Source organism: Thunnus thynnus, chromosome 8 (assembly GCF_963924715.1).
Source record: "Thunnus thynnus chromosome 8, fThuThy2.1, whole genome shotgun sequence".
Taxonomy (NCBI): Eukaryota; Metazoa; Chordata; class Actinopteri; order Scombriformes; family Scombridae; genus Thunnus; species Thunnus thynnus.
In genome coordinates, this window is record NC_089524.1 from 12,281,392 (window position 1) to 12,302,853 (window position 21,462).

The 21,462-nt window shown below is 41.6% G+C and overlaps 1 protein-coding gene across 2 annotated transcripts in view; it reads left to right on the plus strand.

The window, feature by feature from the left end:
• Positions 1–1,245: 1,245 nt before the first annotated feature.
• The window catches only part of dennd1b (DENN/MADD domain containing 1B), a 108,458-nt gene continuing 88,241 nt past the window's right edge, over positions 1,246–21,462 (plus strand). Inside the window, exons 1-2 of one of the 2 annotated variants that reach the window (XM_067596544.1) lie at positions 1,246–1,671; positions 2,290–2,354. In XM_067596544.1, the coding sequence (XP_067452645.1) occupies positions 1,655–1,671; positions 2,290–2,354 (82 nt within the window). In that variant the 5' untranslated portion in view covers positions 1,246–1,654. The remainder of the gene's footprint in view (positions 1,672–2,289; positions 2,355–21,462) is intronic. The other variant, XM_067596546.1, reaches the window with a different exon arrangement.

The following is a 21,462-nucleotide window of genomic DNA, read 5'->3' on the forward strand; positions in this document are numbered from 1 at the left end:
GAACCAATCACTCTCCGGTGAATTTGTGAGCCTTATTTTTGTGTGTAACCCCAGTTTGATAAACTCTGAGCATGGCCGGATTAACTTGTTGAAGGCAAAAATTTGCTGTTTGGTCCACAAATCTATCTGCTATGTTCCCTGTCATCTTTGTTTTAGGAATATGATTTACATGAGTACAATTTAACATTGAAATAACAGAAGTCTTATATTAGTTTTGGACAGGACCCTGCATTAACACACCTCACTTGATGTTGTACTTAATGGTAACGGATTTGTAACTGTGAACCTGGGTGCGTGGGTACTTGGGTGCCTGAGACCCCAAGGCAGATGCTTGCTTTACCTGGCTAGTAATCCAGCCCTGGATGTGAGGAAGATTTCAGCAATACTGTTGTGCTGAACATTATATGAAATTGTCAAATATACTTCTTATTGTCACTCACTGTACTTATTTCTGTGGAAGGAAATAACCGTGAACTTAAAGCTGCTCTAATCAATATTTTCTTATTGATCAATTAATTATGTATCATGCAAAAGGGGTCACTTGTAGTGACAATTAGAGAATTATCACCTGACTCTGCAGTTTCCCTCAGCTCTATGGAGCGTTTTAGTGTCTTTCAGCTCACTGTTTTCATGTTTTCACCAAACAACAGACAAAGTTAGCTACAAGTTGGTGAATATGTGGGGCATTTAACCGCCAAAGAGCCAGATAATTCCCTCTGGAGTTGGTGGAGGCAAAATAAGGCTAAAAGGAGACAGAATATTGGCCAGAAACATGACTAAAAATGAATGCTTATGTTGATCAGTGTCTCCTGGGTGTGTAAATAAGAGAGAGGAAAATAAGCAACTGTTTGCCATGTAAACTTTAGACTATAAGGTGATAGTATACCATGTTACAGGTCTACAGGTTGTCCCGCAGTACCCAAGTGGCTAATAAATCAATTATTGCAGGTTAAACTACTTCTCATTTTGCTTCTTGGAAGCCTTTAGGCCAGTGGTTCTCAAAGTGTGGTCTGGGGACCCCCAGGGGTGCTCAGAAAAATGGGGAATATTTTCATTTTAATGGATAGAAGTTAGCCCAATGAGAGAATGCATAAGAATGACTAATCAGTTCATAGGTTTCACACTCTTCACTCTTATCTGCCCACCTGATAGTCCCAGGACCCCACTTTGGGAATCCATGCTGTAGGCTACCGCTGGCATAATTATTGAATAAATACGGAAGTCTCACGGGGAAACACGTTTTTATCAAAAGTAGAAATCACATGCATCAGGTCTGCTGTGTGCGTCAGGCTTGTTACTCATCCAAAGTGGAAGAAAAGATGCTCGCAGGCAGAACCAGCAGCAGCAGCAGCAGCAGCAAGGTGCTCATCTGACGCGCTGACGTCACCAAATCTTTGACAGCACTTCCTGGAGTGGTGTTTGTTGTGGGAAATAACCACCGTGGTGCTGAATTGGGATTCAGGCCACATTAACGACGCAAGGACGGCACAGAAAACTACACTATCCCACCTCCAAGCATGTGGCCGCGGCAGCTTTCGACCGGTGTCAGATAAGCCAGAAGAAGTGACGGTGGAGACTGAGGAGCGGAAGGACGAGGTGGAAATATTCTCGGACAGCCGACAGCACGGAGCTGTCGCGATGTGGTAGCTAAACCATGGACAGCAGAATAAAGTAAGACCTCTTTGAGTTTTCTGTTTTTCCACTATTGTCGGCTTCGTAATATAGAAATGTCGAGCTAACGGCTGACGCGCGGTAACGTTGCCGTTAACGTCCAATGTGAAATACGAAGGAATGTTTGGCGTAATGTGAGCCAATCTCCAGCAGTGGATTTAACAGCCAGGCCAGCTGGCTCGACAGCATTTGGGTCAGTCTGTTGCTCTGTCTACTAGCTGACCACCAATTAGCAGCTCTGTTAGCCAACCAGACAACATTAAATCGGTTACTTGTGGACGCGACACCGAGCGACCAGCTTCTGCGCCCCAAGTTTGTCCAGATATGTAGTCAGAAATAAGAAAACTTGCATTCAGACTACAGCACTATCAGCTGTAGCTAAGCTGGTGTTAATGACACTATCGAGTTGTGACACTGTGATTCTTGTGAAGTGGGGCAAGTGACTACAGGTCCACTTTATGATTACACTACTCAGGTACACGTAATGGAATTTGACACATTTATGATGTGAACCAATGCTGAACGCACACTTGTTGCCAGTTATTCTGTGTAAAAAAACAAAACAAAAAACAGATGCCTCCTCTTTCTCTTTGCTTAACTGTGTTTTATTCTTTTCAGGGAGAAACCAGAAAGAACATTTGATTTGGTTGTACAGGTGGCATGTCCAGCATCTGAAAATGAGGGTAGGTGATGTAATTATTGACATTAATAATTTACTGTCACTGTAACCTTTGACCTGTCTGTCTTTCTCTGCTTGGTGTAGACATGTAAAACACAAACGTTTCGAAATCTATGAATAGCACGAGGAATTACAGAGCTGGAGCTGCAACAATGATCTAATTATTTGATCTACAGAAAACAGCAACAATTCAGGAATGTATTAATCACTGAGGTCATATTGTAAACCAGAAATGCCAAATATACGGTCAAATATCAGGAGTTGCTGCTATCCTTGGTTTTATATTACTGCAAATCTGGGTTAAGCAACTTAAAGATGTTAACTTTGATGGGCATTCTTCCACTTTTTTCTGACATTTTATAGATTAAATGATTAATTGATTTGTCTATGAGATAAATGACAGATCAATGATTAATAGTGAAAATAACCTCAGCTCTAACATCTATTGTATGTTGACTAGGATGTAAATGTATGTGTTTTGTATCTCGTGGATGCCTTGTGTTTGCTAAGATGTTTGTAGTGTAATTATAGTAATTGTAAGACCGTACAGTCAAGATGTCATGTAACATTGGAAGCAGTGTTTACCAAAAGAACTTGCACGGTATTTTAAGTCAGACACTAAGCGTCACTTAACTGCTCTGCATGACCGAGTCCAGTCTCGCACAGTAAGAGCAATCATTATGTCTGTAGTGTTGTTATATGCGCTCTGCGGTTTACTTTGTTAAGAAACCGAGGGCAAGAGAAGGTCAGCGCTAAGGTCAGCACTGAGGTCAGCTGTAAAAATCGCAATGTCAGAGATGTTAGTTGCTTTAATATCTTTATTAGTACCATGCATTCTTCATTTATTTGACTGATATTGACAGTATGAACTATTCTGTTACTGAGCCTGACCATAAGTTAACCAATGCAGGCATTTCCCATTTAACTGTGACCCCACAAAGATTGCTTTAGAAAGATCACGCTTGGGTCAGCAAGCTGCATTAACTGTTCTGCTGTTTGCAGTGGTCAAACATTCCAGCAGTTGCGGCCTGGACAAAAAGTGTTCAGACTAGCCCGGGAAATGACTGTGGCCACTGAAGAACAACACTATATTCTACCTTTTTATGAATATTGGAAATTAAGTAAGCTATATTTCACATCAATATCCAGTGTCACCTATAAGTCAAATATCATGTAAAAACATTTTCACTACATATTACACCAGCTGTCTTATTTTGCCCGCTCAGTTTTGACGTTAAGGAGGTGTTATGTAGACGGTTCACTTGTGCAGCTGCTGAGCTGACCAGAGTAGACTGAAAGTTGTCCTTGGATGTAGTTCTGATATTGGATTTTAAACTAAACTCATAAACCACCGGCCTGTGCTGTAATAACTGACTTCCCCCATCTATGATTCAGGGTCAGACTCATATCCGGACTCTTGCTCCCCGGAGCACGGCTACAGAGCAATGTTTGCACACCCCCCGGGTCAAATGGAACATATGCATTCTGCTCACTCATTTGACCAAAAGGGCTCTCTCTCTCTCTGCTATGTGCTCAACCTTGATTGGCTATAAGACTGTCCCTGATGAGGAAGTTGTCATGATGTAGATATGTACTTTCTGCCAGCAGGGGCTTATGGTTGTGGTATATTGTCTTTTTAAAAGAGCGTTTCAGATAACCATATGAGGAATGAATCACTTCTCTCTGAATCTGATCAGTTTCCCTTTCTTTGACTTGACTTTACCTGAACTCTGTGTGTGATGAAATGTGTCTTGAATGCAAAAACCTGTGCTGCAAGAGCTTTTATCATTATACTAGGCTGGAATAGATGATATTGTGCAGTTATTATAAATCTAAAACATGCGTTAAACCCTAAATTTAACCTGTCTCATAGCTGCATTAGTCTCAATTTTGTGGAGCTTAAGTTTGTCATGAGCTGAAGTGGTTAAAGCTATGAGTCATAACAGACAGGCTTTGACCATGATATGAAACCTCTACAGTCACTCACCGCAAAGTAGAACTGTTTCTCCTGCAGTTTAACATTAGGTACTCTGCCAGAAAGCACCACTTCACATTTACACATTATCTTCCTACTATCTCACATAGGCAAACAAACAACAGTGCAGTCATGATAGACTATAATTAAATTGTCATAGCAACATGGTGTATATTTGAGCATTTGGAGAGCTGGCGGAAGGTTTCAGCTTGCTCATATTTGTCATATCTCCTCCTTACGGTTAAGGGAATACAAGTTTAATCTTTTTAGCTTTTGTGTGCTCTCTCTGCCATGCATATCAATCCAGTTTATGGTGTCACGCTTTAAAGCCACTGATACAGTACCCTCATTGAGCGACTGGAAAGCTCGTCGTGTGCTCAATTTTGCTGATGCCGCATCACTGTTGCCACTCTCACCACATCCTGAAACTAGATCCATGTGCAATAGCATGACATGATACCAGTGTAATGTAGAGGGTAGCCTTTATTTGCTAATAGCAAATATGAAACTGCAGAGTTTAAAAAAAATGTCGTACGATTGTCAGACAAGAAAAGCTCAGCCTTTTCTAGATGGTCAATACGCCCCGTCCTGCTACTTCCTGTGTTAACTGGGTTTCACACCTTCTGTAGTAAGCACAGTGAGTTCAGATGACACCCACATGTTTGCAGAGTCAGACAGGCCTGCAATATGCCTGTTTTTTATTAAGCTGCTTCACAGTGACCTTTTAGAACTAATGATCTCAGAATAGATTGCTCACTCATTATAAAGTTAACATTTTGGCACCGAAACTATGCAAGGTTTAAGGTCACAACTCAGTATTTCTTTAAGTGACAGGTTGTCAAAAGCCTGTGAGTGAGTGCTGAATGAAGTCATTAATAGACATTTTATTAATTGTTAACTAATTAGATAGTAGTTAGATTGACCAAAAATACAAAGTCCTCCTAAAGGTAATTGTTCAAGCTGAATTTCAATAGTGTTGGGATAAGTGTGATATCTATATGATGAGAAACCATGATCAGAGTCTGTGATGTGGGCATGGTGTGACAACAAGAATATCATGGTGAAAGATTTTGTTTACCTTCCTCATTTACCAAACCTTCCTTTGCAATATTGCAAAGCTGATCAAAGAAATGACTTGTCAAGAAATGGAGAAGACTTTGCTTTAAGTACGCAGCGTGTTTAGTCTACCTTATCTAGTCAATCTATTTCATGCCCTCCAAAACCACCTGGAAGTTATGCCGACATATTTTGTTTAAACCGGACATGTCATACTTTTTGTGGTTATTTTTATACTGTTATGTCGGATGTCTATTCTAAACATTGTCAGAGGTCCAAAACTTGAGGTGAACATATATAAAAATGCTCCCTGAAAGTCAAAAGTCCAGCTTTGAATGCTTCATTTGTAAAGTTACCTCGAATTCCCCTCAAACTGATGTCAGATAGTGCGTGAATGAAAGGCTGGAACAATCAGACGTCTGTTCCATAGCCTTTGTTCCTAAGGTTGATTGAAGTTTTTTGAACTGCAAACACCAGTAGAGCCCCAAAATATAAATATAGAGCTGGAAATATGCATGATAACTCCCCTTTAATTTAATTTGTTTGGCCAGTTTTAGAATAACAATAGCTGTAGTGGAACCAGAAGCAGCAGTTTTGAGTGTTGCATTAGTTAAATTTGATTGGGACAATGTGCAGTTTTTAAACATTAAAGATGCACTGCACCGGATTTAGCTCAAAGCTAATTTGCGTCCGCAGTCAGTTATTTGATTATTCAAATAATTTATTTTTGTTTATTTAAGTTAATACATAGTATAGCAGGGTTTTACTAACACATCGTCAATGTCATATCATTTTGTGTTTTATAAGTTTAAAATAATTATTGATCATCAACATTGTGGACAATTGGTTAAGATGGGATAAAATTCTTATTCCTAATCACTAAGCAGTGTTATAAATAGTCCAGAGGTAAGAGTTGTCAACTCAGTACATTTTGCCACTCTGTATTTCTAGAACCAAAAACCTGACTATGGACAAATCTAAAATAATTCCACTAAAACAATCTTGTGTGTCTTTGGTTTGTACTTTGTTTGTGAGTGTTTACACTGTACAGATCTGACTGTTTAGTAGATTGCTGCTAGCAGAGTCTTGTAAGATTCCTGAAGGTCTGTGATGTTCAGCCAACAGGACTATTCAGCCACTCTCTGAATGATACAGGCTTTGTTGCTATTGATGCATGACCTTTTGGACCTAACTTCACAAGTCTTACTTGCAGGCATCTGGATAAAGTTTTTGTCTTACTGTGGAAAAGGGGAATACTATTAATTTGTAAGTGTGTAGCTAAAAGCATGTAATTTAGGACAATTTGCTCTTCCAGTGTCCTTAGTGTGTTCCTGTTTGACAATGTCCCAATTATTCCTTCCATGTGTAGGTTTGATTTTGTTCCTCTTTTTTTACAAAATACTTCTGGTAAAAAATGACATCTCTGCAGCATCATCATCACCCCACAGATCTGATTTTATATATACAATAGTTAAATTGTAGTAAGGATTTTTTTCTGGGCTTGAAAATTCTCAGTAATTGACATTTTATGAGTGCATCAACATTCCATAACAGAAGCGTTGCTGGGCAAAAAAAACAAGAAAATAAAGCTCACAGCTACAATGGTGGCAGTGTTCATATCTGGACTTGGCTCCACACTTCTAACCATGGATGTGTGGATAGATGACAGACACTGGCCCCTTTTCCCCATGCAGGTCCAGGGAGACCTGGCCTCCCTGTTCAGCCCGAGCTCAGTTCTGCTTAGCTCTGTTGGCTCAGTGCTCTGTGGATGCTCAGGCTGTGAGCGAGAGCGTTGCCTGAGTGCGTGACTGGCATGCTAGCTACTAGCGGCCCTGGCTACATAAAGCCATATTGATGTGCTTCCAAGATGCTGCCAAAGCTAGCAGATGACGCTAACGCTGCCAAGGCAGTAGGTGGGGACAGATGCTACCTGTCCTCGCCCGCTCCCTCCAGCCAGATTGTTCCCAGTAACAAAGCAATAAACTTAATAGATCAGCATATCAATTTTACAGCTACATTCATGCTGCAATTAGGGGAAATGATTTACTGTTTAAAAAAAACCCCTCAGTGTGGGCAGCTTGGTTAGCACTGATGCCTCACAGGACTAAGGTCTAGAGTTTGAAACCTGGCTTTGGTTATTTTCTGTGTGGTTGATTTTGCATTTTTTTTCCGTGTACACCTAAGTTTTTTTTTTTCTGTGTCCTCCAGATTCCTCCTACAGTTCAGACATAAAGGTCAAAAGAATTGGAAGCTCTAAACTGCCCTTATGTCTGAATTATTGTGAATATAAATGTGTCTTTAGGTGCCTTGCGATAGACTGACATTCTGTTCAGTATGTGTCTCTGCCTTTAGCCCAGTGCATGCTGGGATTGGCCCCTGCCCCTCATAAACCCCATACAGGAATAAGCAACTATAGAGGATGGATGGATGCATAGATAGGTATAAACACTCATCATCTTGTCGCAAACCGACTGTATGTTTGCACCTGGCAGTTGCGTACCACTGAACATGTGTCCTCTTATTGTCAGAGACAGCTGACGAGTTCATTGTCTGCTTCAGCATCTCGTGATAGCTTCTCACTCGTATTAAAATACACCGCTGGAGGTTTAACCGTTAAAATATCAGTGCATGTGCGTAGGTTTTAGGAGTCATTCAGACCTTCATTCCTTCAGATACATGAAAAGGAGAACCAGAAAGCGAAAGTATAGAGTAGACACATTTTGCCCTTCGATTCACATGGCCTTATAGCTTCACTTTGTCCAATTATGAAAAGTTACTTTTGTTCTGTATCCTAAGAACATTTTCGCTGAGACCAGGAGGTCTCACAGTGTCGCCTACTGTTCGCTAGTTAGTTATCAATCTGTTTCCATCTCTGCTGTAACCCCCTCAAGCGGCGCTGTGATGTTCCTATTTTTTTTTTTTTTTCTCCCATTGGCTTTCACCCCTTCCATTTCCACCCTGCGTATTCGTAGAGCAAAACTCCTGTGTAGTAGAACTTTTAGAAAAGGTTGAACGTTGACATTCTGCAAAATGTCAGAATTGCTCCTTGACCCATGCTTGCCGGGTTCTGCAGTCTGATTGGATTCCGGCTGCGTGTTGAGTTCACGGTGGGCTCACACTCAGATGGGAGGCCATTGGAGTACTAACAGATGCCATGGCAGCAAGAAGGGTGTTGATTGGTCATTAGAGAGGCCACACTCCTCCACTCACACTCCTGAGAGGACCCCAGGGTCTCACACTTTGTTTATCTCACAACCCTTCTGCCTTTCTCTTTTGTCTCACCCATATGACTTTGGTAAATTGGCTCTTTTAGAGAGAACCGGGCTTTTTCCTCTGAAATGAATTGAGGAAGTCTCTCAACTTCCCTGCTATGGTATTGTAATGACCTCAGTGCTAGTGAACTTTGAGAAATCCCCTCCCACTCTATTTCCTCTGACTGTCAATAAGATCATGTTTGACCGACAGTCTAAATTTAGCAGCATGACCTCTTTTTCTCTTTTTGTTTGCATTAAGTCAGTCTGTATATCTTTACTGATGTCCTTTTCTTTTATGGACACTGTTAATGACATGACATACTGAAACATTAGGCATATGGTAGGTACTTCTGTCCATAATCCTACATCACCTGTGTCTAAAGCAGATCCGTATTAAAGAGGAGTTTCAGTTAGATCATAACGGCTCAGGCTGAAAATTTAAAAGACTGTTACTTAATGCGATTTAAACAGGAATAAGTGACTTAAATACGTATGTAAGGATGTCAATGGAATAGTCACATGTTCACAAATCAAGACTAGACTATTTTTTGATTTGATTTGTAATGTGAATTCAGTTTCCGTGACAGATTCTCCCCTTTTTTAAAGCTATGTTTTCCCCGCATACTACCCAGTAAGCTATAAAATGAGACTCATTTGTAGTTCGATTTTGATTATTCAGATGACAAAGTTGGCTAGCCAATGTTACTGCTTCTTAGCTCAGTGCTCTCCAGCCTCGTTCTTTTGTTCGTGTCTGGAGTCATTTGTAGCTCCCTACTTGCAGTCACTCATCCATTTAGTACTGTGTAATGGCCTGCTGCTTGCTGGCTCGAGTTCCAGCTCTTTTTTTCTTATTTAAAAGAGATGGAAGTAAGTGTTGTCCTCACATTTCACTTTAACCTGCTTTGTTTCAGATTATATGGGGAAGATCAATCTAAAAGTATTCAACTGTCATCATTGTTTGAGTTAGCTTTCGCCTAGCGGAGGGAAATAACGTGATTAGTTTTACACGTGAGGGCACCAATCAGTTTCCAAGCCAGATGAATAGATTTTTTTGCAGTCAGTATATTTATGGTTTATAGGTTTTTGGCAGTAATGATACCCTACCACTATTTCAGAGCGGCTTTATTATTCCCCTATTTCTAATGCAGGAAAATTCAACATGGCAGAGAAGAAAATAATGCAAATTGATCCTCTACCTGTTAATCTGGTTTTGTTGGTCTGGTGGGTTGATTGTGTGGACACACAACTCACTGTCAATGTTTCCCTCTGCCCATATATTCTAAGTATAGCTTTCTCTTTCATGTGTACAGGTTTTACCCACATCCCACATCTCCCACGTCTACCTGTTATTACTCTTGCATATAAACTTTTTTTTCTTTGTGATCACACGTTGTTTGCACAATCACAAACAAGGCGCAATGCTTCTCGCCCCACTTTCTGATTATCACTCGTTATGACAGGGACAGACGGGCCCTACAGGGAGAGAGTGGAGAGAGAGAGGTACCAGGTCAGTGGGACTTTTCAGGTGGTGCCATGTGACCTCACGACACTCATTTGTTGGCACACAAACTCAAATACACACCACCACCCTCAGGACAGCTGGGAATGGACTTTGTTGTTCCTTCAGAATACAGAGCGTTATTGGCCCCAGCATGAAGAACTGGGGCAGAATGAGACAGGGTGGGGCAGATGAGGAGGGGGGGGGGATGGAGGAATGGATATGCTGATGGCAGTGGTCTATATAATGAGAGGTGAGATACTGTGGCGGTTGCCGGCTGAGCTTTCCCACTCACTGATGCAGTACTGAAACTCTGGGATTTTTGTGTGCATTTGTGATAACAGGTACATGTTTAAGTGTAGGTGTGCGAGCGCCAACTCGTGCGCATGTAGCACGGCTGCATGAATGTATGTTGCTGCGCATGAGAAAAGAGACACAGAAACTGTGAGAGCTGGCTCATCTGAATTCACTAATGCTGCCAGACTGGGAGAACATGGAAAGACTTCTAGGCACTGACGCGTACAGGCTATTTTTAGACTTCCCCTTTCCATGGTGAAAAAGTGGGGAAAAGTAGGGACCCGATCAATAATTTAAAATGAGATGATTTTGATGAATGCGGAGGAGTTTCATCACATCAGCCTCACTCACAGCCTCACAGCGCTCTTGTTGGTGTCTTGCCTTTTGTTTGTGTGTGTGTTTGTGTGCATATTCTATGCATCTTTGTGAGATGGCAGATGATTTTATTCCCTTGTGACCACTCGTAAGTTATACTCCAGAGAGCTGTTGGAATTTTATGTGTTTAAAAATAAAAACCACAAAAGCACAGGCTAAGTTCATGTCCAGCTGAATTTAACTTTGAAAAACCACCGGTGTCATCTTGAAAAGCTAAGCTCTTCTTCACATGTATGTCAGGAGATGACAATCGGGAGACCAGGAGTATATGTTCGGCACAGCAGATGGCACAAGCATGTATGAAACAAACACACACGCACACCCACAAAACACACACACAACCAATTATTCTGATTCAAAGAACAATGATTGGCTGGTTCGTATGCATGTAATACCAATGTGGCCTAGTTTAGCCCACAAATGAACAGGATTAGTGCAGCTCCTGCTTTAATGTAGCTTTGGTGATGGTAATCTATCCTAGTCTGGCAAATCAGATTTCAAAAAAAAAAGCTGTGCGCAAAAATATGTTGACTTTTGTGACTGTCATGTTGAGCAGATTTTTATGATGACAGGATTTTAACAGGATTTGGGGTTGACTCACTTCTCATGACTACGTCAACTAGCCCACTTCTCTTGTCACATGCGGAGGGAATTATAACCAATACCAGAGGCTCATAAAGCTTGTTGTATCCAAGATCCCAAAGCATATTAAATAAGACTCAGAGTTTAGCACAAAAATGCATACAATTAATGTCTTCTGGCTGTTCACAGGCGCATATTATTTGTTCTGTATCATTAGCAAATCATGATACTTGTGAATGATGTGTATTTATTTTGCTGGGGTTTCTTAAGGGCTTTCTGGCATTGTGTAAACCTCACTTTTGGACCAACAGAAAAAGCAAAGAAATGCAGAGATTGTTACAAAAGAGATATAGTCTCAGAATGTATTCTGGCCTTTTACGAGCTGCTGCCATGTAGGCTGATGTAAAATGATCTAAAAGCTGAATGATGTAAAAGACAGAAATGTATTTTCTCCCGGCAATTAAGGAAATCAGTCTACTTATTGACATGATATGAGTACTGGTATTCTGACATCTAGACTGTTGTCCTTTAGACCTTAATTTTGTGGCCATGGCCAAACCCAAGTCAAGCACTAGTAGTGCTGTCTGTGCTGTCATCTCAGCTTCTATCCTCACTATTTACATGTCAACAGCTATGCCCCCAGGGTATGTCTCTCCATTCAAGGCCGCTCCTATGTTTCCTAACACCCCACAATTACTGTGAAGATGATGGCGCTTACGTGCATGTAGTAGCCCAACTGGCCCTTAATTTGGGTTCTGGCCTATTTTTCAAGACAGAAAATATAGGTCAATCTTGATGCCTTTGTGAGTGTCTGAGACCATTTATCAGTGCAAATCATGTAATTCATCCATAAGGGTTTGTTTTTCGATAGACAGACACACACAAACACACATTTATGTATCTCTCACCTTCCAATACTACATCTACATCCCAAACCCTTCTCCGAACTCCTATTGTGAGGGGAGTATTCCTTGATTATATCGCTTCATTGGAACCGGTTAAGATGAGGCTGACGGTTGTATAGACATCTAACACCCCTTTTATACTGCCACAATAATGTGGGATAAACCTGTCTTTGTGGTCAGACTGAATAGGTTAACACATGTTATCCAGCCGGGCTTCAGGACCTGCTCCTGACAAGCGTCGAACTGGTGAGATGCTGCTCAGCTTTGATATAAAAGGTAGAACGTGTATCTCTATAATAAGTATAGGAACCTTATAGTAGATATTGATGTCAACTTCTACTTAAAGATACTCAAATCTCCAGTATTAACATAGCAGTAACAACTCTAAATGAGCTGAACCGTGATGACACTGTTAAGCAAATATTAAGTTTATATTAGGTCTAGCACTGCAACTATTTGTCTGTTGATTTGGCATCTATTGACAGAAAAATAATAGATATCAGTTTTCATAATAGAAGTTATGATGGGCAGTCAGTTCGCTATTTATCTGACATTTTATAGACTAAAGTAGATAATAAAAGAGTTCTTCGTTATTTAGATAAAATGCCAAATGAAGGAAACAAAAAAAAAATCAAGCAGTTTCCTTCATTGATTGTTGGCACCAGTAATAATGAAGTTCACTCAGTTTGTTTACTTTATTAATTAAAATTTATTGCATCAGTTATACAATTGATAATATTGCAGGGTACAATAAGAATAGTCAAAGAAGAAGCAGCTATAGATGAAGAGGTGCAGGCGACTGGCAAAACTCAATTTGAGTGAACTGAAATCTTCAACACATCGTCAATGACAAACACGCAAAATTATTTTAATTTGCACATGTACCCCAGTTATCACCCAGTCAATTGTCCCGTTAATAGAGACTATTTTTACTTTATAGATTTCTGCACACTGTTAACTTACAGATGTGTCAATGAGGCCAAATTATATTTAAAGCTGAAATCTGTGACTATAGCAAAGATAACTGAGCATTCAGTATATTATGAGCGGAGCTGTTTCACCTTGTTGTTGGTATGCAGTGAAAATGACGTCAAATGACCGGCTTATGTGAACAAAGATACAGTTTGTCTAACAACGTGCAACCCTGATTTCATTTAAAGGTACATTTGGAGAATTGCAAAGAGAGAATAGGAAAACAAATGAACTATTTTTCTTTTTCTTAAAATGGCCATCACAGATAATCCCCTAAGAAGTTATGGTTCTGCAAAACCTGACATCTTTTACATTTCCACAGAAGCCAGTTAAATTATGGAGAAGTGTGTGTGTGTGTGTGTCTGTGTATGCTTGATGTATGACGGTGGTTGGATTGTATTTTCCCAGTATTTTTTTAAGTATTTCGTCCATCAGTCCTACAGAGCATTGAGACCCCTGTGAACGTCTTTAGGATTAGGCGCTATTGTAGGCTTTTAACAGATACAGATGTATTGTCATCCCTGTGGAAAGATTGGCTGACTGTCTTGACTATCTGACTGCCTGACTGAGAGCTGTCTGTCTGTCAGCCTTTGCATGTGAACTTCAAATCACAGCTCAGCAGCACCGAGCATGTAGCCGCCAAAGGCAAAGCTTTGCACTGTCATCAGCACCACGCAGCTGCCTCTGGGTGCTGTGCCATATGACATTAACTGAGATCGATCCTCTCCACACCTCAAGGAGCTGCTGTGCTACACACAGTGTTTTCTCTGATGCTGCAACCATCACCTCAAAGACTAGAAAAGGAACTCTCCCCTAAGCATCTGTAACTGACTGACAATGACCTGATCACCAGCTTTTCTTAAACTTTATAACTTTAAAACTACATTTTGTCAGACTCATCAAACTAAGGCGCCATTTTTCCTGTCAGACGAGACCCCGCCAAATAAACAAAACAACTAAAAAAAAACATGGATTCCTACCTGACAGTTAGAGTTTTTATAAAAGTGTAAATTTATGTAGATGTTAATGGATGTCGTTTTTGACTAAAGCAGATGGTTGGACCATATGGAGAGAAACATGTGATTACATGAAGAAATGTTGGTTTTTCAGCCCGCCAGCTAACAACCAGTGATGGAATCATCACCATAAACCTGTACCGGTCCCCGTCTATTTGGAAATAAAAATGGGTCATATCTCGGATTTCTAATATGTGGTTATATCTCATATTTTACTTGGGATTACTACCTTAATGTCAGCACTTGATTTGTGTTATTCTGCAGCGACTGAACATCATACAGTGAGGATAAAGTTGGAGAGTAGTTTGTCTCAGGAGATACCGGTTTGTTTTTTTTCGTAGCTTAGGAGGCTAACAACCCTCCCAACAAACATGCTGTCTGTGTGTTGTGTTGAAGATGCAGTCATGCAGAGCCGGTGTTTGACATAATGTTGGACCAGTATGGAATCTGACTGGGAATATCAACGCTGATATGTGGTGATACACAGGGGCTGTCACAAAGGTTGCATCCATATGCTGTGCCACTCATTCGTGAAGCTGTGAAATTGGGTTGCATCCCAACTAGCCTGGAGACAGTATCGCTTTCACTTCTATCTTTCCGTCTCTCTGTCTCCCGATCTCTCCACCTCGTCTCCCCCTCTTTCTCTCTCCCTCTCCCTCTCTCTCTCTCTCGCAGCTCATCTCACTGAAGCATTTTTCTCACATAGCCGGGAAGACGAAACAACTAATGTGGCATTAATAGGGTCACATCATCTCCATGCAGCTCTTTCTTTCTTCTTCTTCCAGTGAGGCTGAGGCTGTTGTTTATCTTCTTCAGATTATGCAGAAATGGCTTAGAAAATCCCCCAGGCCGGCATCTCTGAAGCTTTCCGGTTGATTTTTTGGCTGGTAAAGCAGGCTCTACCTTAGAGGTTGTTTTTCTTTTTGTTGATTCAAACTATTTTCAAGTATTGAAATTAAATTTTATCACTCCTTTGCATATCTAGGCCTATTTCTAGAGCTAATCTAGACCGATGATGTATTTGTATGGGCCTGTTGTAAGAAATTATATATTCTTTAGTGTGTTTTTAATCAGCATTTTCTGTTTGTGTTTAGATATAATGAGCAATTTAATATGAAACATATATCTGTTGTAATTGAATCCAGGTATTTCATGATTTACCTCAGGCTTTCACCATTTCTATCAGTCCCCAGCCCTCATGTGTAACAACATAGTGTGACCAATCAGTATTAGTTAAACTTAAGGACCATATCATCGTTTAAGAAGTTTCTCTTTTCTCAAAACCTCTGCTCACTAAATCAGCATGAAATGTAATGCCATTTGCAGAGTGCAGCCTGAGACTCGATAGGCAAAAGGGAAAAAATGTTTTAAACGTCTGTGAGTGTGTTTTTCTTTCTGTTGGCCTTTGAAAGATGCCAGTTAATCTGCTTACTCCTTTAACTGTGAGCGGAGGGGTTGGGCCTCCTCCCGGCCAGAATAAGGCTACTGATCCAGAAGTAAAACGATGACCACCACAGTTATTCCTTCCTTTAGGTTGTGCAACCCCCCTAGTCTTCTTTAGCCAACCCTCTTCTCCTCCTCCTCCTCCTCCAAACCCTCCCTCAGAGGGAAGAAAGCTCCTTGTTCTGACAATAGACATTTTTTGCCATATGTTGGCTTGACATCTTCATCAGGTTCACAGCAGGTTACCTTAGTTAACTTTCACTCCACTGCCTGATGGGATTTTCTCCCTCTGTTTCTCCAATCGGCCCGGGCTCAAAGTCTAGACGGCCTCTGAGGCAGGGTCCTTCCAGCCCTGTGTCCACAATGGCCGTATTGTGGACACTTAGTAGCTTCCTCCCGTTACAGCGAACACGCTAGCGCTAAAACAATGCTTTTGTCCGGGGGCATACGAGGGGGGCCTAATCCACTACATACTGTGAAATAAATCTCTCTCAGAGATGAGAGAGTAAGCGAGAGAAACGGAGTGAATGAAATCATTGCCAAGGAGGTTAGAGTGCAGCAGTTTAACCCCTGGCCAAGAAAGAGTGAGGAGAGGAGGCAAAGGGAGCGAGAGAAAGGAGGAACAAGGAGAGGCAGGCGCTACATCCCTTCATCTCCGGAGCACGGATGGAGGAGAGGGGCTGCCGGTGGCTTTCACAGCCTCTCTTCTCACCAGAGGAGCTGCTGTTCACCATATGGGATTTGGCCTCTCTTAACAAACAGGCCCCCTATTCACTCACAACACACATTCAGTCGTTTGTGGAATAAGGTGAAAAAAAGTGCATTTTTTATGCTTTTAGAACACTGGATGGCCATGAGGGCTCGAAGTCTGTGTTTGATTCACATAGTATAGAGAATCATAAACTAAGGGCTTTCATCTAAATGTGTATTCACACTGGATTTAGGGTTAGGTCTTTTTGTGTTTTACTGAAATCTCTCAGTTTTAAAGCCAGAACATATATTCAGGCCACTGGTATTGAGCTGATAAGGAGATCTTATAGAAACACTGTGTGCCTCTGCACCGTGGGTTTGCAAAGGCTATTTTCATAGATCCATTCAAAGAAATTAAGTTGGGTTTTCCTTTTTTCGTTTTGTGACAAAATGGCTTAAAGTTAAATAACTTGCCATGCAGCGCTGGGCAGTATGAGGTTTCTGACACATGGTGTTATATGCCAACTTTTTCTTCCAGCCAGCAGCATTAGGAATGACATCCTCTGCCAACAGCTTCTTTTTAGCCTACTTGGAAATCCCAAAAAGCATAGATTTATGCCAAGATGAAGATGCCAACATTTTTCAGTTTTAGCCCACTTGGAAGCGCTAATAGACATAGATTTATGCAGAGAATTGAAGAAATAAGAGATGAAGGGGTAGGCTTATTTCTTGTTTCTCATGTATCAGTGCACACATATCTTGCTAATTTATTCTGTTTAATCCCATCACTTTTAATGATCCACCTGAGTAGGTAGGAAGAAGTGGTATCGAGAGTGGCAGAGGTCTACCTCCCACTTTTAGGCGATCCATCCATCCCTCACCTCAGCTCATCCTTCCTCCTCCCACTCTTTCCCTGTTGCCCTGCTCTCAGTTCCCAACACCCTTCACCTATTAACCCTCCTTTCTCCTCGCTTACTTTCCTCCACCGACTCTTAAAGACAGGCGTCTCAGGAATAGCCAAAACATTGATTTTTGACCATCTCAACCCCCTCCTCCCCACCCTCCACAGTATCTGTGTCACGGCTCAGGGGCTGCCTGCATGTTGCCCCCATCGTGACTGTTGGAGGTCAGCCACGCTTGAAGCCCTCAGGGATCAATGGACATGCTACTGTACAGTAAATATTCACTCCCAAGCTTGATATCTATCTGTAAACACGCTTGTACTTGTACAGTACACATTTGCACACGGACACACATTGCACATTGCAGAGACCAATGGTCACCCCACCACCCTCCCACCCCCACCCCCACCCTCCGAGCTTGTCGTCACATTTGCCCACCTCCGTTCCCTTGGGTGTGAATGGAGGAATCTAACTGTGGATAGGTGATTTCAATTCAATTCTCACCCACTGGATCTGTTTACGCTCCAGCAGGGTGAAATATGCTATAGGTTGTTTTCCCCTTGTCACACTAGCTGCCACTGGTGTCACATCAAATGGACTGTTTTTATGCTGTTTGCAACAGCTCTTTATAGATTTTGTCAACTGTAGGAAATACAAGAAACACATTTTGAATGCTTTGCATTTTTGGCTTCGATGGAGATTGGTGACGGAGAAGCTCAGGTCAAACAAATCAATGTATTATGCAGGCAGGCCTAACAGATCATAGTTTACTAGACGGATGTATGGATAAACAGGTGGGAGGCAGCGTTATTGCATGTTGGCATTTGTCAAAAGTATTACCTTACTGAAGTGCCCTTGAACAAAGTTGCGTAGGTGTTAACATGCATGTGTGTGCATGTGTGTGTTTATGTGCGCTTGCCTGAATATGCCATGGCTGTGTCCTCCAGAACCCCTGTGTCTCCAACTTTCTTTTGTATTGGAACTGACAGTTACCATTGTTTGTTGCATGCAGAGAATCTTTTATGACCTTGCAAGCAAACCAAAACATTTATACAGTGCACTTGTAAAATCCACAGCCTCAGCCAGTGTGTCGAGATCCCCGAAAGTCCAAATCCTCAGAGGTTGCAGACAGAAACGTATCTACTGTGGACTCATGTCTGAACATTTTTCATGACGTGTAACCTGAGTAAATTGTGACCATATATTTGTATCTCCAGTGTTTTTTGTTTTTTTTTATGTGCTTAGAGAAAGATTATTTAGTACAGGCTTTGTCGGTATGTGTCACAGTTGACATTGATATTGCAGCAAGTTCAGAAATGAAATGTAGTATTTTTTTAGGCAGTATCATGCTCTACTGTGTGTGTGTGTGTGTGTGTTTTTGAAGGAGGGGAGGGTGGATTAACCGATGCAGGATCTGTCATGGTGACATTTGTGTCCCCTGGCGGAGCAGCAGGGGTCCTCTTCACCTCTGTAACCTTCAACTTTCAGCCTTAACCCCCTTCAGGCCCCCTCTTGCGTCCACCACACGCCCAGCACGTCTGAAGGGAGGGGTATACGAAGGCAAGAGAGTGAGAAAAATAGAGGGGGGGGGGGGGGGGGGGCAGAAGTGAAGAGGACAGAGAGCTGCAGGGGAGGGCGGGATGAGGAGAAAGAAAGGTTGTGAGAAGGAAAGAAATAAGGAGGTAAGCATGGGAAACATAGAGGAGAGATGGAGGGCCAGAAATGAGGCAAGAACGGGGGAGAAAAAAGAAAAGAAAAAAAACAGAAGAATAGGTGTAAGAAGACAGTGGGAAAAGAGGACAGAGAAGCAGAATGATTGGCAGAAAAATGTGGAGGTAAGGCAGAACTGAAAGAATAAGAGCCTGTAGGACAGAAAGGAGAGTGCGGAGAGGAAAGCGGAGATATGAATGATAGAGGAAGGTGTTTGGTAGTGCTCTGAATTTCTCATGTTCTCAGCCGCACAAGAAAAGTCTTCACTGTTCTCTGCCTCCTCTGCTCTCCCGCTGTGTGACTCCATGCTGAAATGAACATACTCAGTCCACATGTATAAAATGTTTTGGTGTAGGAGCGCTGATTTGAAGTTTATTGACATGATCTTACATCTGTCTACTCTTAGAGGGTTTATATACGGCATTAGAGCGAAAACAGTTAGTTTAGGCAATTGTTTTGATAATCATTAATAGCCATTTCAGTCATTTTTCAAGCAACAATACCAAACTTTCTGTAGATCTTGGTTCTAAATTGTGTGGATGGGCTGTTTTTTGTTTTTGTTATGCAATTACAAAATTGAATCTCATCAGGTTTTGGACTGTTGGTGGACAAAACAAAGACATTTGGAGATGTCACTGTGGGCTGAAGAACATTGAAACAGGCACTTTTCACTGTCCCTTGACATTTATTGACCAACAATTAATTGATTCATTGAGAAAATAATCGTCAGGTTAATCAATAATATGAATAATCCTTAGCCCTACATGCAACTCACAATTCTTTTTTTTTAAAATGTGTCCATATTTTTTGAATTAATCAATTTAAGGTTTTGTTCTATTAAATGTCAACCGAGACAATTAAACATTACAAGATATCGCAACCAGAACTGAGGGTACTGTGTTATTCTGTATGTATTCGCTTATTATTATTTTATTGATTGTCTAATCAATCAACTTATCCTGTTAGCACGAAACTGAGGTCCATCCTTCCTTCCCTCAACCTTTTTTCTAGTCTTTGTTTATTTTGTATCTTATGTTTTACCCTTAAATGTGGGGCGATAATTAAATAAATGATTCATTTACAAGATGTACCCAATATACCAGCTAAATCTGCTGGTGTGTTTTGAATATAGTCCAGTATGTGTTGCAGCTGCTGTCAGAACCCATCTTGATTTCGGTCACACTCTTCCTGTCTGTTCTGTCAATACCGAGCGCATTGGTGCAGTTCAGTTGTGAACACGGACACTGGCAAAGTGGGAACGTGAGGAATGTGGAACAAAGTTGTTTCTGTTCAGTTGGCGCTCCCCCCCCCCCCCCACCCCATCTTCATACCTGCACACCTGGTCAATCACTGCGGAAAGTAGGCAGGGCTGCCAAAAGTTACAAACACTGGACACAACAAGCTGCCCCCCCCCCCTCCCCCCCCTCATTTTCTTCTGCTCTTCTATACCTCCTGTCCCCTTTCCTCTGTCCTGTATCACTCTCCAGCAGCAGTTCCCATCCTCTCACCCAGTAAATCAGCATAAAATAGCCCTAGCTGTGGCAGATCATTGGGTACAGAGAGAGAGAGGGGGGGTGGTTGGAGTTGGAGTGCAGAGCTTTGAGCTTTGCTGCTTTTTTTTTTTTTTTTTTCTGTGCCGCTCTTTTCAAGATGGGGCCCATGAAATTATCCAATAGGATTATGTAAGGCATTATGGATTCTGCTGCGTCCTGTCATCCGTTTGTCCATTGTATTTCCCTCTCTCTCATGCAGCCTGGTGTGTTAGCCATGAAGCTACTCTACCCATTGTGTGTAATTGTATGTCCTCTATCCTGAAGTAGCCGAACCTATTCATAAAGGTCTACATTAATATTTCGGGCATATGTTTAGAGCAGGATTATCTTGTTAAAATTATTTGCGATATTTCAGTTAAGGAGGTTAACAAACCTCATCGTACATACTTGTTGAACATGTAGCTATCCTCGCACCGGTATGTGTCTTAAGGTGTAATACTTTCAGATCGTCTCTCTCTCTCTTAGCTAACCAGCTTTGTTTAGGCAGAGGTCGGGGTGTGTTCAGCAGCCTGTAGGCCTTTGTATGTCCATGACAGTGAACCTGGCATGTGAGAGCTCGTCTCTTCAAACCCTCGCTGTTCCCGCTGAGGTCACAGGGTGACCTTGGAGCTGTGGAAACCATGTTTACCAGAGACCCCTGTGTTCAGGCAGAGGCTGGATGGCTGCTTCCATTCAACCACACAGGCCTGAGAGAAGCAAGGCTGGGCTTTTTTAGTTTGGAAGCAGAAAAAGTGAAAAATGACCTAGCTTTATGACAGATGCAAGTTTGTTGCAGGGAGACTCAGGCGACACTAGGATGGGGACTTAGTAAGAAGAATCTGATGATTTATTTTGCAACGTTTGGTATATTTGTTCCATTTTTGGTTGCCCATCTTCACTGCTAT